This window comes from Gracilinanus agilis, chromosome 4 (genome assembly GCF_016433145.1).
Source record: "Gracilinanus agilis isolate LMUSP501 chromosome 4, AgileGrace, whole genome shotgun sequence".
Classification (NCBI taxonomy): Eukaryota; Metazoa; Chordata; class Mammalia; order Didelphimorphia; family Didelphidae; genus Gracilinanus; species Gracilinanus agilis.
The window spans coordinates 284,687,794-284,709,160 of NC_058133.1; the positions used below are offsets into that span (position 1 = coordinate 284,687,794).

The following is a 21,367-nucleotide window of genomic DNA, read 5'->3' on the forward strand; positions in this document are numbered from 1 at the left end:
TATATATATATATATATATATATATATATATATATATATATATATATATAATCATTGATTAGGACTGGAGACTGCTAGGCTGGTAGAGGCTTGAGGTCTTCACCCTCTCGCTATCTCTGACCTGACCTGGCCATAGCCAAGCCAGAGAATAGGGAAGGCTATTGATGTAGATATGTGATTGATGATCTGTGTATTATTTCAGCTCTACTACCAATGATATTGATGGCTCACTAGCTCTCCCAGTAAAACACAGGATATAGGTTTAGGTTCAGGCCTACCCTTTCTTCTACCCTTCAACCACCCTTCACCTCCCTCTGCCCAGTTCTTGTTTCAAAGATGTTTGCTCAAGTCCCAGCTCTGAGTTCTCAGACCTCAACTGTAGTTCTTAGGGGGTATTTATAGGTTGGGGTCAACCGACATTTACCCCTGGCTCATGGCACCTGGGAACATTCCAAATCTCTCAACTGCCAACCCTGTCAGTCAAGGTGGCATCCATCTTATCACAGATTAATGATTTTAACATAAATGTGCCCCTTTTTTCTGAGATGTAGTTTGACCCTTCTGCTAGTACAAATTCTAGAGGCACAACTGTGCTTTTGCTTTTGATATTTTGTGTCCCCTTTAAATTACTCTAGCAGAAGGTGTTTATTATCCCTTTGACATGCCTTAACCAAGGGAGAAACTAACAAGTCATCAACAAAGTGTGTAAGTGTGTTCTCTCTAAATTGAATATTGGCAAGGTCTTCTGTTAAAATTTGGGATCTTTGTTTTTATCAAACACTAGATTGCTAAGGTAATTTACCCTTGGTCTATTCCACTGATCCACCTTCTCTTTCTTATCTAGTACCCGATTGTTTTAATGATTACTGCTTTATAATAAAGTTTGAGATTTGGTACTGGTAGGCGATCCTTCACATTTTTTTTCATTAGTTCTCTTGATATTCTTGACTTTACAAATAAATTTTGTTATTCTTTTTTCTAATTCTATAAAATAATGATTTGGTAGTTTGATTGGTATGGTACTGAATAAGTAAATTAATTTTGGTAGAATTATCATTTTATTATATTAGTTTAGCCTCATGAGCAACTAATATTTTCCCAAATTCCCAATTTAGATTTGACTTTATTTGTGAAAAAAAAATTGAAATTGAGTTTGTGTAATATCTATTTTTGTCTTTGCAAGTGATTATCAGGTATTTTATATTGTCTAAAGTTATTTTAAATGGAATTTCTTTTTCTATCCCTTGCTGTTGAACTTTGTTGGTAACATATAAAAATGCTGATGATTTATGTCCTGCAACTTTACTAAGGTTATTATTTTAACTAGTTTTTTAGTTGATTTTCTAAGTATAGCATCATAACATCTTCAAAGATTGCTAGTTTAGTTTCCTCGCTGTCTACTTTAATTCATTCAATTTATTTTTCTTTTCTTATTGCTAAAGCTAGCATTTCTAATACAATATTTAATAATTGTGTTGATAATGAGCATCCTTGTCTCACTCCTGGTTTTATTGGGAATGCTTCTAAAATATTCTCATTACAGATAATACTTACTGATGGTTTTAGGTAAATGTTACTTTTCATTTTTAAGGAATGACCCATTTTTCCTATGATTTCTAGTGTTTTTAATAGAAATTGGTATTGTATTTTGTCAAAGGGTTTTTCTGCATCTAATGAAATAATCATGTGTTTTCTATTAGTTTGGTTATTGATATGGTCAGTTAGGCAGATAGTTTTTCTACTATTAAATCTGCCCTGTATTCTTGGTATAAATTTATAGTGAATTATCCTTGTGATATATTGCTTTGGTGTCCCTGCTATTTATTTAAACATTTTGCAAGTATATTTATTAATAAAATTGAGCTATAATTGTCTTTCTCTGTTTTTGTTCTTCCTGGTTTTGGTAACAGTACCATGTTTGTGTTACAAAAAAGAATTTGGTAGGATCACTTCTTTGCCTTCCCCCCCCCCAAAAAAAAAATTTATATAGTGTTGCAATAAATTGTTCTTTAAATGTTTGAAGGAAATCACTTGTGAATCCATCTGGCCCTGGGAATTTTTTGGAGGGAGTTCATTGATGGTTTGTTCAAATTCTTTTTCTGAGATTGGATTATTTAAGTATTCTATTTCCTCTTTTGTTAATCTTGGCAGTATATATTTTTGTAAATGTTTATCCATTTCACTTAGATTTTCAGATTTATTGGCATATAATTAGCAAAACAGCTCCAAATGATTGCTCTAATTCCTCTTCATTGGTGTGTTTACACTTTTCATTTTTGATACTGATTATTTGATTTCTTCTTTCCTTTTTTAATTCAAATTAATCAATGTTCTGTCTATTTTTTAAAAAAATCAACTTCTAGTTTTATCCATTAATTCAATTGTTCTTTTATTTTCAATTTTATCAATTTCTATTTTAATTTTTAGGATTTCTAATTTAGTCTTTAATTGGGGATTTTTAATTTGTCCTTTTCCTAGATTTTTAAAAATCATGTGCCTGATTCATTGACCTGCATTTTCTCTATTTTATTGATATAAACATTTAGAGATATAAAATTTCCCTTATGTACTGTTTTGGCTGTATCCCATGAATTTTGATATGTTGTATTCTTGTTGTTATTCTCATTAAAATATTAAAAAATTACTTCTATAACTTGTTCTTTGGCCCACTCCTTTTTTTAGCATTAGATTATTTAGTTTCCAATTAATTTCTTATTTGTTCTTCCAGGGTTTTTATTGATTATAATTTTTATTGCATTGTGATTTGAAAAGGATGCATTTATTATTTTTGCTTTTCTGCATTTGGTTTTGAAGTTTTAATGTCCTAATATATGATCAGATTTTGTTTAGGAGTCACGTACTACTGAAAAGAAGTTTCTGCTCCCATTCATTTTTTTCCAGAGAGCTATGAGTTCTAACTTCTAAAATTTCATTTACTTCCTTTACTTATTCCTTGTTTATTTTTGGTTCAATTTATGTATATCTGAAAGAGGGGAGTTCAGGTCTCCACTAGTACAGTTTGACAGTCTATTTCCTCCTAAATCTTATTTAATTTATCCTTTAAAATTTTTAAGGCTATAGTGTTTTGTGCATATGTGTTTATTATAGACATTACTTCATTGTCTATATATTTTAGGTGGTCCAATAATTCTTAAATTGTCTCTCCTGGATCTGTTTTCCAAGTCAGTTTTTTTCAATGAGATATATCACATTTTCTTCTGCTTTTTAACTTTTTGATTTTGTTTTATTGTTTTTTGATTTCTCATGAAGTTATTAGCTTCTAGTCACCCAATTCTAATTTGTAAGGAATGATTTTTTTTTCCTGTGAGTTATGAAACTCTTTTTTCTTTAAATTTGGCCACTTCTACTGTTATATTCTTCTTGAATTTCTTTCAGTTCTCTTCCCCATTTTTCCTCTGCCTCTTTGATTTTTGAAATCCCTTTTTAGCTCTTTAAGAGCCTAAGACCAATTTATATTTTTCTTTCAAGCTTTGCATGTTTGCTTTGCTTTCACTGTCCCCATCTATGTCTGTGACTTGCTCTTCTTTGTTTCCTTAAAACTTTTCTATGCTTAGGTATTTTTTTTTCTCATTTTCCCAGCCTTTTTCTTGTCTTTCACTTTTATCTTAAAAGATAATTCTGTTCGTATGTTGATTTGGAACTCTCAAACTCAGTTTTTTCTTAATGGTACCCTTAGCTCTATTTCTGGGTTTCTGCAAATTTCAGTTCTTTCAAGATTGTATGATTGCCTGTAGGCTGGGAGCTCTGAAGGACACCTCCCCCTATTGAGTCAATCATCCCCCAAGGCTGCTGATGTCTTGCAGAACTTAGAGCACCGTGAGCTACCCTCTGCTGGGACTTGGAGTCTAACCTCAGACTTGAGCAAGGGATTTTGGTCTCATTCTGGACTTGATAAGGTCAGCTACACTGTGAACTGCTCTATCCTGGGGCTTGCAAACATTAAGCCTTGTTAGGGGCCAGCTAGATCTTGGTCCACATAAGTCATCACTCTGTGGATTGTCTTGTGCTGTGCCTTGAGGCCTTGGTCTGGACCTACACAGACCAGGTGTTCAGTACAGTTTGCATTGTGGTGGGTTCAAATCCTCACTACAAGCTTGAGCTGGGCCTCCTAACCTTGCTCTGGGCTTTCTTACAGAGAGCAGATGTGCCATACAGACTACCTCATGCTGGGATTCAAGATCTCATTTTAGGCTTGGGATTGGGGCTTTGAACTTTACGGATTGTGCATGAAGTTGCTGGAATTTTCAGGGTGTCAGGGTTTGGAATATGGCTTTGGTCGAAGTTTATAACCTGTAGCAGAAGATGTGGGTAGAGAGGCTTGCCTTTGGCTTGTAGTACTCCTTGGTGTAGCCTCCTGCTGGCTGTGTTTTCCTTCATCTCAATGACTCAGAACTCTCTCTTTTGACCTTTAAAGTTGTTCTCTGCATGAAAATTGCTTTTTTCAGGATCCTTGTTGGTTCTTTCACTCAAGTATTTGCTTTGAGGAGTTATTTTAAAGTTTTTTGGAGAGGATGCTAAGGGTGGTTTAAGCTTTCTTTGCTTCTACACTGTAATCTTGGCTCTGCCTTTCCAAAGTTGTGCCTATACTTTAAAAAGTTCTGCTTTAGAGGTAGTATTTGTCATTGGATGGGAGCCAAGATAATTTTGCAATATATGTCTTCCTAGGGGGCTAAAATATTTAGCACTACACATGATAAAAAATCTGAAATCTTGGCTTAACATAATATTCACAATAATATTTGTCATTACATTTTTCATCTGTCTATGATTTCATTGGCTAACAAATTGATTTTTCTAAAGCACAAATCTGATCATGTTTTCTCTCCCTTATTCAAGTAACTCAAATGGCTCCCTATCACCTTCAAGATAAAATATAAACTCTTCTTCCTAGCATTCAAATTCTTTCAGGTCAAATGACTCTTATCACCTCCTGCAGTTCTTCCTCTGAATATGGGTAGCGTTCTTTTCCATAAATTCCTCAGAATTGTCTTAGGTCATTGCATTGCTGCCAGTACAGAAGTCCATTACATTCAAAAAATGTTAAGCTTTAATAGATAAAAACTACATTAAGACTTTTGGGAGACTAAATATTTTGTTTGTACGTAGTTATTTACATAAGTGTTTGAGTGACTGGTGTGGAGAATTACTGTTGAATAAACTTTCTGGGACATTAAAGGTTAAGTGATTTGCTGATATAGCCAGTATGCTTTCAGGAGTGAGAAGGAAGGAAGATTTTCCTAACTTTCCAGAAATCTGGTTCTCTAACCACTACTATACCAGGTCTTACTGTCATTCTAATGCCATTTCAAAGTTAATATGCAATTTGTATGCAGCTCACTTAATGTCAAAATACTCAATCTCTCACATTTTTGGTTTCTCTTCTTTAGCTCATATCCTGCTCTGATTCCTGACTTCTCATTGTGACATTAATGATGGACTCCTCCAAGGATCCCTGGTGAAGAGCTTTTCTTTTTATGAGAATTCCTGAAATTATAAATCTCAATGCACTCTCACCCCACATTGAAATTGCCTTTTCTATGTGTTAGAAAGGATGGGTTTTTATAGAGTCCACTTCCTTTCAGTTAAAAATATTTGGTTTCCTTACCAGTCCTGTAGATTGATGGATCACAGTGGCCAGAAATATCAATACAGAAAGCAGACCCATTCCTGAAAGATGAAAAATAAAGAGTAATTTATTTTACTTCAGATATCTATGTATGGCTTCAAGTTTTTCTTTGAAATATTGCTTAAATATAATTAATTTAGTATTAAGCTAAACATCTTGACTATGACACAGTACTTTTCCTTTAGCTTGAATCCTCCTCACATAGGAGCAAAATGACATCACTGATGATGACTTTTGACTTCCATATAAATTGCACAAAGTCCTCAGTTCTTATTCTTTCTTCCAGAGTCATTGAAGTCCAGTGGCAAGATAAAAGTCAAGACAACTGATGATAGCTCAGGGTATGGTAAATGACTTTGGCACCTATGATGTCTGACCAAACTCTAAGTGCTTCATTGTGCCCATGTAAGCTGGTTCTTGGATCAAAATTGTTCTCATCTACCCTCCTGCCTGGGGAAATTTTTGCATGCTTGGGGTAGACATTACCCTAACTCATTGATAGGTTTGATGCTGGTTGGTTATCCTCAACCTGGTTTGGTACACATGCCAAAGCAGTATTGGTTGCTGTGCAATGCTACAGTTTCTTGGAGCTATGGGTGAGAGCTGGGTGGTAGGTGGATACCAAAGGAGGAAGAGCCCCTGAAAAGGGCTCAGTATATCCTCACACTTGTCCTTAAACACTCTAGGTTGTACTCTGGGAGTACAAATAGAAAGGGCCAGAAAAGTAGCTCCATTTGTCAAGATACTCATATGATATAAATAATTCTTGAGAAGAGTCTTTCAGGTATAGCTCTTGAAAGTCCTGATTGTTTGCAGAGCTACCAATGTGGGCTTATTAAAATGACTTGTCAAAACAAAAACCAGAATGCTGATTAACTCTGACTTGCTAGGTAAACTTTTTGGCCTGATGACAAGTGGGAAGCAAGGTTGCCACCCTCAATCTACTCCAAGAACAAAAAAAGAGAAAGGAGTTCAACTGTGAACCTTTCTTTCTTTCTGGACTAAAATCTCTCCCTCAAAGCTTTCTTGGAAAAATGTCTTAATTTTATTGGCAAAGATCTTCCCACCTCATATATTTTGAATCATGCAATACTCTTCTTGTTCAACTAAATATGTTAATAATTTTTTGCGTGTATGGCTAGTTAACCTATGTCCTCAAAAGTTCAACTTCCATTTCCTAGGAATCTTTACTTAGACAAACAACAGAGAAAGGAGGTGGAATGGATAGATCAATAGCATTCCCAGATTGCATAAACATTAACAGGTTTTTCTTCATTCAAGATAATAAGCCAAAAATCTTTCTCTTTCTCCATCCCCTTCTTCATCTCTCTTCCCCTCTTTTTCTCCTTTCTTTCTCCCTTACTCTTTCTCTCCTCTTTTCTCCCTTTCTTCCCCTTAACCATTCCTTCCCTTCTTTCTCTCACTCCCTCTCTCACTCCCTTTCTTCTACTTTTCCCTTTCTGCCTCACTCCCCTTTTTTGACTCTCCCTCCCTTTCTAGCCCTCTATTCCCATCTCCATCAATTGCCTCTCCCCTATCCTCCTCTCTCTTTTTCTGTCTCCCTCTTTTTCTTTCTGTCTATTTGACTGTCTGTTTTCCCCCTCTCTCTTTCCTTCCAACCTCCCATTTTCCCCCTACATATTTTCCTATTCACCTGGCAGTATTCTGAAAATATTTCCTGGGGAAGAGTGAGCTCCAAGCAATAGGGTAACCTACATATAGCACAAATAAATGCCAAGGATTCAATTGCTTCTTATGAGCTGATTGTGCTCATTCTTGTGCTCAAAACTCTTGATATGGATGGGCCTATCTGTCTACTTCCCTAACCTATTAATCTTTTCCCTGGTATTTGACACCAAGTTGCTCAGGCAGCCAGACAAATACACATTAAAAGAGAAAAGCTAAGGAAATCCTTTCTTGGCCCAAACTTCAAGGGAACCATAACTGAGCAAAGTGGAGGAGGGTAGAAGACCAGGTTTGTGGTAATCTTGGGATTAAAGTGTTTTTGGTAGGATTAAAAGATTAATACAACACAAATAGGAAATAAATATTATTTATGATTGTGGGGATACTGTCCGGTGTTTTTTGGACTAGAGGTTAAGATTCAACTTTTAGGTAAAGATACTGAGAAGCAAATTTCCCCAGTTTTTCAATTTCCTGATATTCTTGTTTACTCTTTCCTCCTCTCTTTCTCCACTGCTAGTATTCTAACCTTAATGTGCTCTCACTGCACTCACATGGACTATTGAAAAAAGACTTCTAACAAGTCATTATTTTTCCACTGTCTTCACTTAAATCCATGTTTCACAGATCTTCCAAAATTTTTTTTTTCAAATTACCTCCTCATGTGAATCCTTTGCTCAAAACCTTTCATTCCTTTCTGATTGCTGATTAAATAAATGTCAAACTCTTTAATCTCATGTTTAATAAAAACTGATTTATCAATTACTCAACAAACATTTGTTAAGCATATACTATATTCTTAGGGGATGCAGTGTATAGAATTCTAAGCCTGGAATCCAGAAGATTCCTTTTCTGAATTCAAATCAAGCCTTAGACATTTACTAGCCATATGACCCTGGGCAAGTCACTTAACCCTGTTTGACTCAGTTACTTCATCTTCAAAATGAATTGGAGAAGAACATAGCAAACCAGTCCAGTTTCTTTGCCAAGAAAAGTCTATATGGGGTCACAAAGACCCATTTTCAGACACAACTGAAAATGACCGGGCAATAATAAAAGGCCAGTAACACTTGACATAATAGCATTGGGAAAAGGCAAAAAAGTCTTGGACATTGGATATTGAAGGAGGGGATCTATATTTGATTTCTTGTTCTGTCTCAGAATTTCTCAGTGACTAGGATTCTGAACATCTTACTGCAAAATCATAAGACTTAGGCTCTGCTAAAAATCAGAATGAAAATGGAGTATTTAGTATTTAGGGGCTGCTCCATTGACCAATTTAGATTTCATCATGATTGAACCAAATAAAGGTGTCAAATTAAATGTCAATGCACTTCTGGATCTTAGATGTCATCAAGTCCAACCCTTTTATTTTGTAGATAAGCAAACCAAGGCCCAAAGAGGTAAGTTACTTATTTAGGGCCATTCAGGCAATTAAGTGGATGATCAGGGATTTAGATAAAAGTTTTTGGCTACAAATCCAATATTCTTTCCACTACTACACTACTATAGCTAAAAAAATTCATTTAGAAGTATGTAATTAGAATTATGTTATAGTTACATTTGAGAGAATCAGATTGGTAGAGTGAAAACAGAAAATCTTTCCTTCATATTTATAAGGTGTAGAACTAGAATCCTCTTGGACTCAAAGAGGAGATTCAAGGCCAAACTGACAAAGGTTCCGGAAAATTCTTGGTCTTGAAGTGTCTCTCCTACATAGGCACCAGAGACAACTAGGGGTTCTCTATTAAAGATCAATTCCTTTTATTCATCCTCCTTGTTTTTAGGATCATAAATCTAGAGCTGGAAGTGTCTTACAGGCTTTCCAATACAACCTTATTTTATAGACAGGGAACCTGAGGTTGAAGTTCATTTTCTTTTAAAGCATAGTCAATCATGAGAAAGGTAACATAGCAACCAGTACAAGTTTATGCTTATTTAGCCTTTCACAGTTTAAATAATTTTTTAATTTAAGGCTGTAAAATACCTAAAATGATCATTATTAGATCTATTTTACAGATAAGGAAAATGAGGGCTCAGAAGGATTAAATGATTTGCTCATCGTCTTAAGGCTAAAAAGTAGTAGACCCAGAGCTTAAACCTGTTTCCTAATTCCACTTTCCCTGTTCCTTCCACTACACTTTGCCCTTTCACTAAGATGTTTGTGACTCACATCTTTTAAGAGATAGAATCAGATGAAAACATGTTGTTAGGAAGGAAAGATGGGAGGCAATAGCTGTGGAAGACAAATTGTTGTTTTCTCAGATGTAGCTCTATTTGGATAAAACTAGAAGAGAAATGGGAGTTTTCATTCTCCTAGAGGTTGAAAGTGGCTTATACTCTTTAATTATGGATCTGCTAATCCTGCATCTTAGAAAGTTACTGATCTTGCCTTCTTAAAATTTTTTTGCTCTAAGTCTTATCGAGTTACTTAGAATATATCACTTATAACATTTAAATTTTTCCTAAAAGTTGTACTTTTATAATATTTTCCTATTTTAAAGTAACTTTGAAATACAAAATTGAGATGTTGCTTGAAAAGATGCCTGTGAAATATGGGTTGACATAGTGAGCTATCAAGGATCACTTCTTTGATTATGAAATGGTTCTCATGACTGCATACCTTGTTCTCACACTTACCTAACACCAGGTAATTATTCGTCAATAACCAAGTTTGTTCATAGTCCCATTTTATAGTACCAATGACTCATACTCTTAAAGAAAACACCTGCTAATGCCTCTAGACAAGCATTTTCTCTTAGCAGCTGTTCTACTTCTACAGTGTCTTAGTTCAACTGGAATTCCTCTCACAACTCAAATCAATTCACCAATTCTGTAGAAGTAGGATTTCTTTCTTTTTCTTTTTTTAAAATACATTTATTTATTTATTTATTTATTTATTTTACAAATATGGAATGCTTCACAAATTTGTGTGTCATCTTTGAGCAGGGGGCATGCTAATCTTCTCTGTATTATTCCAATTTTAGTGTATGTGTTGCAGAAATGAGCACTAGGATTTCTTAAATCTTTACAGCTATCACATTTCCAGAATGGAATTGTGATCATCAGCTTAGCTCCTGACTAGTCTTGGAAACACACATGTACACACACACATATACACACACTAATGTGGAATAGGCAACTTAGAAAGGAATGAGCCCAACTATTTCTGCAAATTTGAATTCTGAACCAGGTTTTTGTCTCCTTAAAACTAATAATTTTTTATAAAAAAAGCATTAGCCAAGTCATATTTCAGCTTTGAAGTTTCTTAATCTCCTTGAGGTGAGCTTTACCACTTTTGGTTTCTCAGATGAATAATTATGGTAACCATTTACAAAGAACATTTTAATCTCAAAACTAAGGTATAGAGCCTTCATGCATCTCCCCTCCCAAGGCCTTCTTTTTCTCTTTCCCTGTCCTTTACTTTGTTTATAATTCCCCCCCTTCATTTTACTTTAGTTACATTTTCAAAAGACAATTATTAATTAAATACAGCATTTTTAGTTAAGAATATTATAGATTTGCCCTTTATTTAAAAATTTTAAATTCTCTATCTTTTGCATCAATATTATATTAGGTACTTGACTATAAAGACATTATATTAATAAAGTTAATTAAATACTTACAGAGGAAAATTTGCTTCAGAAAGTATCATAAAATAATGGAATCTCTCCACAGGCTTTCATGTTTCTAGATTTGTAAAAGCTTTCTTCTCTCATCTTTCTTTCTATCTCTGTCTCCTCCTTTTTGTCTGGCTCTGTCTCTTATGTATTTCTTTCTCTGTCTTTGTCTATCTCTGTCTCTCAGTTTCTGTCTTTCACTCTCATACACACATGTACACCAACTCACTTGCCTTAATTTTATATTGCAAGATTTTGACTATATTCTCCAAAACTATAACTATATTTACCAAAACATAATGGTCAATTTTAGTGCACAGATTTCAGGTTTTTAATCCCTTCCATAATTTTTAGTTTACCTGAGAATTGTTCCTTTTAAAAAATTGCCAATATGCTTGCAGAGAAGTAATATGATATAAAGGATAGGAAGGTTGACTGTGGAGTCAAGAATATCTGAGCTGAAGTACAGATGTTTAGGTATACTATCTGAATTATTCCAAATCACAGCTTTGAACATTCTACATAAATATACACATGCACTATATACAAATGCTATCTGTCTATCTGTGTATGTATCTATGTATTAATCTCTTTGTATCTATGTATCTGTCATCTATCTGTATTCTGTCTTTTTTTCTAAGGCTCTGGGATATGTTCATAATATTTTCTATAATCAGAGTTTCCTATTTTTTTCTGCAAGAGATTTTTAAATTGAGCTGAAAAAATCATTTTGCAATAACTCAATTTTCTTTAGTAGTCAAAGTTTACATTGCTATTCTTACACTTAAGCTAAATTCAGCTTAAAACGTTTGTTTTGGAATTTGAATTTGAAATATGCACCTAAATGAATGGTTTTTCTAGGAAAAGCAAAACAACAAAATGTGAAGTATGATACATTATTAGTAGAAAATAAATCTCTTTTTTAGCCCCAAAATATTATTCCTGAGATCCTTTTGATAAATAGAATAGTGAAATATTAAATTTATGCCATTCTTTCTCCTATTTTCTAAAATAATCTACTGTCACTGAGAGAGAGAAATATTGTTCATATTACCTTTTTATCTGAGAAGAAATTTCTTTGGCTCTCTGGAAAGTTTGGTGGTGTCTGTTTCCTTCACTGACACTGTATATATAGATACTGTATCTGCTTCCTGCTTTGCAGCTATGTGCAAAAAAAAAAAAAAAAAAGGTAACATCAGAGCATGTTAGAAATCATTGGAAGGTTGTTTCAAGACATAATAGATTAGAAGTAGACCAATATGCTTTAAAAAATAATGATAGCTCCTATTTACATAGTAATTAAAATTTACAAAGTTTATACTTTACAAAATTTGTACTATATGTTTTGATCCTCAAAACAACGTCATGGAGTATGCCCTATAATAGGATAGGATAATATATTGTCTATAGTTTCCCATTTTTGTGGATGAAGGAACTCAGGCTTAGAGGTTTAATGACTTGTACATATCACATAGCAACAGAGGCAGGATTTAAACTCAGGTCTTCTGGTTTCTAATTCTAACACTCTATCAATTTTGTCATGCTAGCTCTCTAAAGTTTTTCCTCACTTCTTTTGGTGTCAAGAAACTACTATCCTCTTACTGTTTACTAATGTGGCTCAGAATGTAAACCTTTAAGCCTAAGAACTTGAAGTCATTGCCTTGCCTTCAACATAGGCCAAGGAAAAGCAACTATCTGAATATTCCGAAGGCTACAGCTCACTGACTCCATTAAGATATTGGGTCCAAGAAGTGCCATTTCTCCTTCCAGATTGACCCCATCATTTCACCAATAGGATTATTTCCTTTCTCAGGTCAGGTCTATAGAATCCTGAGCTTAAAGGGGCTTGGCTTTGCTGATGAGTGAGAGTTTCACCTATCTCACTGCCAGTTTGGGTGTAGGATCCCTGTTACATTCATACCTTGAACTCTAGCCTATATCCTCTGGGGCTGGCCTAATTTCATCCACTACTCCTCTCCTGCTATGCAGCTAACCCTCTTACATTATGTTTTGGTGAGCACAGGTAAGGTCAGAGACCTACTTTGCTTGAATAATTACCAACTACAAAATGGCTTGTAGCTAGGATGGTCTTCATAATTAGCAGTAATTACTCTGGACAGTAATGCAGGGAGCTTATCAATTTTGGTTCCATAAGTTCCCTCAATTTCTACTTTGGATGCTTTTAATTTATGACTATTACTGTTGGTTTGCTGTATCTTTGGCTGATTTTATCTGTTTCCTACCCACCATGGCTGCTATATATTTTTGTCACTTTTCAAGGTCTAAAGGAATTTAGAAAAGTCTATGGTCATCTCTGGGCAGTCATGAGAACAAATAATGCAAGTGCTGCTGCTGCTGTCAATACTAATTATTCTCTGGTAAAGGAACTTTCTGAACAGGTTAGGTTTGTAATATAGGATTATTAACATTGCCATGTTTGCTTGGGGAAACCTGTCAGTTGCCCTGGTTGGAATGTTGACTGTGGCATGAGGCACAGGGCAAACACCAACTGCCAGTTGGGCCAAGGACATATAAAGCCCTGGGGACCCAGGGCTGGGTGCTGTTCTTCCCTGACTTCTCCCCTGACCTCTTGCTTACCCAATACCCCCTGGGGCCCTGGGTAGTGGGAGTGGAAATGTGTGTAGTGGTTAGGCCTAGGATAGGGTTAAACCAATCCTGCAGAACAGCTTATCAATACTACCAGTGCTACTGGCAAACCTTTAGTCAAAGATCAACTTTATTGATTATCCAGAGACCACCTCACTCTGACCCAGGGCTCCCTTCCCTGGGTCAGCAGAAGAACATCCAGACAAGACTTATTAGCAACCTGAGTCAGATAAATCTTTCACCCTTAGTTCTCAGTACTTCCTAAACCTCTTTCCACTGCCTTATTCCCAATATACCTGTTATGGATAAACCCCTTAGCCTTAACCTGAGAATTTTGTAGTTATTTGCCTACCATCTAAGGCCAAGCAGGGACGCCAACAGAAAAGGTTCTGAGCAGTTTCAGCAGGAATAAACTTCATTGCTAAAGGGCAGGAAGTTCAACATTCACTTCCTGTCAGCCTACAATTCACCAATAGGAAGCTACTTGCCCAGCAGGAAAGGGGCTGGTAATCTGACATCTTAAAGGAACCTGGTGTCTAGCAGTGAGAGTTCACTTGACACTCAGTTAACCTGGGTTGGATCCTTGATACATTTATAAACAGTTTCAAGCTCAGCCTGGGTAAAGCTCACTCCAACCTTTTACAACTAGCACCTTCCTCCTTCTAGCCTTATTACTAGCATAAGGCCACTTTACCTACTCATTTCAGGTTGTTGGTCCAAGTAGTGAAACAGATCCAAGAAGGGAGGCAGTTAGACCAGCATACCAACCCCAGCTAGAAATCATAGAAACAAAACAAAAGGTTCAGGCACAGGTTTAGGGTCTAGAACAACTGACAACAAGGCAACAGAAAAAGAGACCATTGTTTCTATCCCTGTGGATTGTGGACAGAACAATTTTGCAACTGGAAGATGGGATTTTGCATGTGAAATCCTACAAGGCCTTTACTCCAGATGATTTGGAGGTCCTCTGGCGTTGTTTCCCTAAATTCTATCTGAGCCCATTGAAGTCAACCAAGGAAATGAAGAGAGCATTCACTCTTTTCAATACCAGTATCGTGGACATGGGATTTTTGTTAGGGGAATTCTTTTCACCCTCCGAGAAGGACAAATTCCTTAACAAGAGTAGGACCAACACAAACATAACAGCTTGGCCAAATATGCATCAGGATCTTGAGCTTACATCCCATGCTAACATGAGGTACCTATTGCAGTGCTGGACTGATCTATTACAGGCCATAGGCTTACATGTCAAATTCCCTAAATCATGGTCTAAATTAGATAAACTGAGGCAGGGGGAAGATGAACACCCCAGAAATTTTCTTGATTAATTAATTGAGGCGGCAGAGATGGTCCTAGGGCTTAGAGACATCCAGTCACCCAAGACTGTAGATCATATTCATAGGCAGTTTGTGAAGGGTGCACTAATGCCAATTCAGAATTACTTCAGGCAGAGCTGTCCTCAATGGGAAACCCTATCTCTTGAGGACATATGACAACATGCTTCATACATCCACGATTCAAGGGCTAAAGATATGAAGGCTGCTCAACAGTCTGACTCCCACAAGGATGCAGTTATTGTAGACCTAAAGAAACAACTTAAGCAGGCCAAGAAAGATAAGGAGATTGAGGAAATTAAAAACTTTACTCTCCGGGGGCAGCTGGGTAGCTCAGTGGCTTGAGAGCCAGGTCTATAGACGAGAGGTCCTAGGTTCAAATCTGGCCTCAGACACTTCCCAGCTGTGTGACCCTGGGCAAGTTACTTGACTCCCATTGCCTACCCTTACCACTCTTCTGCCTTGGAGTCAATACTGTGTATTGATGGAAGGTAAGGGTTTAAAAAAAAAATTAAAAAAAAAACAACTTTACTCTCCGGACCAGTAGAGGGCATAGTCAGTCTAGATAGACAAAGAGTTTCAGGTCCAAAACTTCATCTTGGCATTGTTTTTTGTGTGGATCCATGGGTCATCTTGTAAGAAATTGTCATTATAAACAACAGATTAACTTTGGGAAGGGCAAGAACAATAGCTCTGACTGAAGAGATGGAAATCTTAGAAAAACCTTCTACAATTCTAGATGGTCAACTAAGTCTGGAAGAATAGAGGGTCCTAAGCAGGATGACCAATGCTGTGATCACACATGCAGGAAATACAGTCAGTCTCTATCCCTAGATCAGATGGAAGATCTTTAAAGGAAGGGGAAATTCCAAAAAAACTTATGAAGCCAGGCCCTAATATTGACTGACAAAGCTGTAGACAAAGTTTCTGACATGGATGTAGGCATAATGGATGTTTCTAATAGACTGGGCAAGGGAGAGCATATGACTTTTGCAAGTTGCACAGAAGACAATGACATTTCTGTTGCTGAAGACCAAGAATGGGTAGATGTAATGCAAATATACAAAGAGATTTATGGGACAGCAAAGGATGACTATAAAATAGGTCAGCTTACACATTCCACTTCAGTAGGATTGGATGTGAAGCAAAAAGGATGTGCAGGAATTTGCAGTGGCTTGCCTGCAGAAGCATTGCAATCCTGATTGGAGTCATCAAAATCTCAAACTCCTGTCTTTATTCCAAGTTCAAACCAACAGGATAACTTGGATAAAGAAGAAAACAGTAGGAATTTACAATGTATTCAGACAGGGATATCATCTGTAACCCAACAGGAGTTGTGTCCCAAAGTGCTACACCATTCTCTTGCTTTAGACACAAAGAATGTTGCGATAGCTAGAGAAACAGCTTCATGGAATCTTGAGAGAGATTTGAGTTTTACAGAGCAGGATACTGTGTTACTGAGTGCTGAGAGTAACATAGGGGAGCCTTCAGTTACTTTTCTCTATCCCTAGCTGATGAATTCAAACCTAAAGCTCAGGAGAGAGAGAGAGAGACTCATGATCTGTCATTTCCAGTAGCTGAAGAGTTCAATACTAACATCATTGAGAACTGCTCCGTAGGTGAAGTCAACAAAGAACCAACTTCAGTCACACAGACAGCAGGGCTGGATAGTATACTCCAAACAGTCTTTGAGTTAGGATAAAATAACCCAGAAGTGCTGATGGGAGTAAATAATACCGTATACACACACATACACACATACACACACATACACATAGTTAGATATAGAAATTAATCTAACCCAGAAAGAAAGAAGGAAAGTACGAAAGGAAAGGACTAAGAGAAAGAAAAAAGTCATAACAGAAAAAGTAGACTAAAGAAGGCAGTGCTCAGAAGCAAAAGTCTTCTTGAGGAGAAGGCAGGGTTAAAAGGAGAAGAATGAACAGAAGAGAAAGAGAGAGAAAAATGCATAGTTAGCAATCTTAACAGTGAGTGTGAATGATATGAACTCTTATAAAATAGAAGAGAATAGCAGAATGGATTAGAAACCAGAATCTAAAAATCTGTTATTATTTTTAAAAGGTTCATTTGAAACAGAAAGACACACAGGGAATTATAATAAGGAACTAAAGCAAAATCTATTACACTTCAGCTTAAGTAAAAAAAAAAGGCAAGAGTAGCAATTATGATCTGAAACAAAGCAAAAGCAAAAATAGACCTAATTAAAAGAGATTTTAAAGGAAACTATATTTTGCTTAAAAAAGCACAGTAGACAATGAAATGATATGAGTTTGGAAGAAATATTCACAAAAACATAGAGTATCCTAATTCTTGAAGTAAAAGTTAAATGGCTAACAGGAGGAAATGGACTACTAGTGGAGAACCTCTTTCACACCCTGACACGTGTGATGGGAAAACTCCTAGTCTTGAAGACTGTCAAGCTCAGAACACCAGAGTGGGAGAGTACAGTAGTAAAACCTCCTCCTTTCCAGCCCTTAGCCAACTTCAAAATGAAGATTCCATGAACTTAGTTGAAGGCAGATTGGTAACCATGGTTTCTCACAGACCTGCCTTGAGTAAGAGAGGTTGCAAGCTCTCTAACCCAACATTCTATTTGAACTCTCCCAGTGACAGAGTCTCTCAGGCTTCTGTAGAGGCTTCTGTTTTGACTGAAAATGTTGACACAAGACATACTGGAATGCTTCTTCAAGACCATACTCAAGACTGGATCCAAAATGAATGCACACTTTCTATGGTGGATTCCCAATTACCACTAGTCCCAAACAAGTCCAATATCCACAAGGAACCTCTGGTTAGCCTGGAAACTGGAGGGGAGATTTATGATGCACTTTTGGACACTGGGGCTACATGTTCTGTTCTAAAGAGACCTCTGGAAGCATGCAAATATCAGGGAAGTTTAAGAGTGAGGGGTGCTTTGGGGCTAGCACAAGTCCCAAAGCTTAAAGCCAAAATGGTAAAACTAGGCCCTCTCACAGTCAACCATACTTTCCTGTTAATGCCATCATGTCTTTCTAATCTCATTGGGAGGGATCTTTTATGTAAATTAGTGGCTACCATCCAATGCCAACTGAATGGGTAGATCTACCTCTATCCACCTAAGAGATCCCTGAAACATGACCCTATTTCATTTTTAGACTCATGCAGTGAGGAACCAATTTACCATCACAACAACAGTGAATATCAGGTTTTTGATGACATTCCAGACTATGGATGGGCTAATAATTCAAACGAAGTTGGCAGAATCCTGTCTGTTGAGCCTGTGATAATAGAGGTCAAGGAGGGAATGCCACCATGAATTCCTCAGTTTAGATTGAGCAAGGAAGCTCTCAAAGGTGTGAAACCCATCATAGAGAGTCTATTAGATCAAGGAATCTTAAGATACGGCTTCTCACAGTATAACAGCCCTATTATGCCTGTGAAGAAAGCAAAACTGACTCCTGATGGGAAGACTCAATGGTGATTGGTACAAAATCTGAGAGCTGTAAATAATCATGTGAAGAAGACCTATGCAGTGGTTTCTGGTCCATCACAAATCATTACAGTTATACTAAACACAACTGGCTGGTTTGCTGTCATTTCTTTCTTTTTGTTTTTTTAAAATATTTATTAATATTTATTTTTTAGAAAAGTTAACATGGTTACATAATTCATGCTCTTACTTTCCCCTTCACCCCCCGAGCTGTTTCCTTCTTGAGATGTGCCAGTTTCTCCTTTACAAATCTGGTTGCTATGCCATTTGGTGCATACATATTGAGCAATGTTATTTCTTCATTGTCTATACTACCTTTAATCAGGATATAATGACCTTCCCTGTCTTTTTTAATCATATCTATTTTTACTTTGGCTTTGTCAGAAATCATAATTGCCATTCCTGCCTCCTTTTTCTCATTTGAGGCCCAAAGAATTTGGCTCAAGCCCTTTACCTTAAACCTGTGTATGTCCACCCACCTCATATGTGTTTCTTGTAGACAACTTATGGTGGGATTTTGGTTTCTCATCCACTCTGTTATTTGCTTCCTTTTTATGGGCAAGTTTCACATTCGGAGTTATAACTATCAGTTGTGTATTCTCCAACATTTTGGTATCCTCTCCTAGTTCTACCTCTTCTTCTTACACTATTTCCTTTTAAATCAGTGGTTTGCTTTATGCCAGTAACCCTTGTCCCCTCCCTTGATTTACTTCCCTTTCTACCCCTCCCTTATTATTCCCCTCTTTATATTTTTAAGGCCTAATGAATTCCTTCCCCCTTCTTCTTCCCTCCCTTTTTTGATCTCCCCCCTCCCCTGCTCCCCTTGGTTTATCCCTTCTGACTTTCTCAGTAGGATTAGATAGAGTTTTATATCCCAATGAAAAAAGCTACTCTTCCCTCTCAGGGTTAATTACACTGAGAGTAAGGTTTAAATATTACCTCTTAATGCTCTCTTCCTCTCCTTATAATAGTATTCATTTCTTCCCCTTCCCTCTTTGTGGGTAATAGAATAGCCTATTTTTCTTATTCATTCAAGTTTCTCTTGGTGTCCTCTACTATTCACCTCCCTCTTTCCCAACCCCCCCATATCATCTTAGACCATTTAGTATTCCAACCTCTCCCTATGAATAATTCTTCTAATTACTATAATAGTGAATAGAGTTCCTTAAAGAGAATTATACATAAATTTCTCCACATAGGAATACCAATAATTAGATTGTATTTAAGACCTTCAAGAGGCAAATTTAAAAAAAATATGAGTTTTCTTTCTTTCCCCTCTGTTTCTTATTTACCTTTTCATGTTTCTCTTGGTTTTTGTGGTTGGATATCGAACTTTCCATATAGTCCTGGTCTTTTCTGTGCAAATATTTGGAAATCTTCTATCTTGTTGAATGCCCAAACTTTCCCCTGGAAGTATATAGTTAGTTTTGATGGGTAGGTCATCCTTGGTTGTAGACCCAGTTCTCTTGCCTTTCTGAATATCATATTACAAGCCTTGTGGTCTTTTAGTGTGGAGGCTGCCAGATCCTGTGTGATCCTGATTGGTGCTCCTTGATATCTGAATTGTATGGCTTCTTGTAAAATTTTTCTTTTACTTGGAAGCTCTTGAATTTGGCTATTATATTCCTGGGCGTTGTCTTTTCTGGGTCTAGTGTAGAGGGTGATCTATGGATCCTTTCAATGTCTTTATTGCCCTCTTGTTGTAGAACTTCAGGGCAATTTTACTGAATAATTTCTTTTAGTATGGAGTCCAAATTTCTATTAATTTCTGCTTTTTCAGGAAGACTAATGATTCTCAAATTGTCTCTTCTAGACCTGTTTTCTTGGTTTGTTACTTTCTCATTGAGATATTTCATGTTTCCTTCTATTTTTATCAGTCTTTTGACTTTTTTTTTTTGTTCTTGCTGTCTTGAGAGATCATTAGCTTCTAATTGCTTCATTCTAGCCTTTAGGGACTGGTTTTTGGCTATAATCCTTTGGTTTTCCTTTTCAATCTGGTCATTTCTGGTCTTCAATTTACTTGCCTCACTTTCCAATTGTGAAATTCTGCCTTTTAAACTGTTATTTTCTTGCCAGATTTTGGTTTCCAATTTGCTTACCATTTCGTTTGATTTTGGGGCATCTTTCTCCAATTGGGAGTTTCTGTCTTCTGTTAATTTCCTTTTGAGCTATTTACCACTTCTCTTGCCAAATCTCTTCCATCTTTCTCATCATCTAAGATTTGAACTCTTCAATAGCTTGTGGCCAATTTTCATTATTTTGGGAAGGTTTGGATATGATTACTTGTTTGTTCTCCTCTGCTGTTTGCTCTTTTGTCTGGATTTTATCTGTGTAAAAGTTGTTGTGTGTTACAGATTTCTTCTTGATGATCTTTCTCTTTTGGGGTTCTTGTCTGTGGCTTACCATTGTTAGCCCTGTGCCCTCTCAGGTTTATCCTCACACTCAGGGTCTGTCTGAGCTCTTTAGGCTCCTGAGGTCTCTGGTCTAGTTGTTCGCAGGGTCAAGCCTCCTGGTGGTCCCCTTGCTTATTTCTCTGCCCAAGGCCCCTTTAACAGTCTCAGGGCACTGCTTCCACAGTTGTGCACCCCTCTGCACTGGGTCCCCATTCAAGGTCCACGCCTGCACTCAGGATCCGAGTCCTCACCTGTGCTCAGGATCTGTGTCTGTGCTTGCATCCGCACCTGCACTTGTGCCTGTGCTCAGGGTCTGTGTTCAAAGTCTGTGCATTCTTTAGCCTCTTGGGGTCTTAAGTCTTGCTGCTGTCAGGGGTAGGCCCTGGTGACCCCAGGTAGCTTTCAAGGACTTAATGGGTGCCCCATACTTGCTCTATCTCTTGTGCACTGGCTTTGGCACTGTAGGTGGTGTCAGGTGGGGGAGGTGGTTGCTCAGCTTGCATTTTAGTAAGATTTGTTTCACCCCTTTATAGCATGGAAATGCCCCGATTCCACATACCTCCAATGCTGCGCCCTGTTGTGGGGTCCCTTTG

At 36.9% G+C, this 21,367-nt stretch overlaps 1 protein-coding gene and 1 non-coding gene across 2 annotated transcripts in view; both read right to left on the bottom strand.

The window, feature by feature from the left end:
• The window catches only part of LOC123246441 (cysteine-rich venom protein-like), a 42,561-nt gene extending 21,505 nt beyond the window's left edge, over nucleotides 1-21,056 (bottom strand). The window contains exons 1-2 of the mRNA XM_044675340.1: nucleotides 21,026-21,056; nucleotides 5,627-5,688 (exon numbers count right to left, since the gene is read on the bottom strand). Coding sequence (XP_044531275.1) covers nucleotides 5,627-5,688; nucleotides 21,026-21,056 — 93 coding nt within the window. The remainder of the gene's footprint in view (nucleotides 1-5,626; nucleotides 5,689-21,025) is intronic.
• LOC123248092 lies at nucleotides 10,235-10,341 on the bottom strand. Its single transcript, XR_006506197.1, has one exon. It is a non-coding gene; the product is annotated as a U6 spliceosomal RNA (small nuclear RNA).
• Nucleotides 21,057-21,367: the final 311 nt, after the last annotated feature.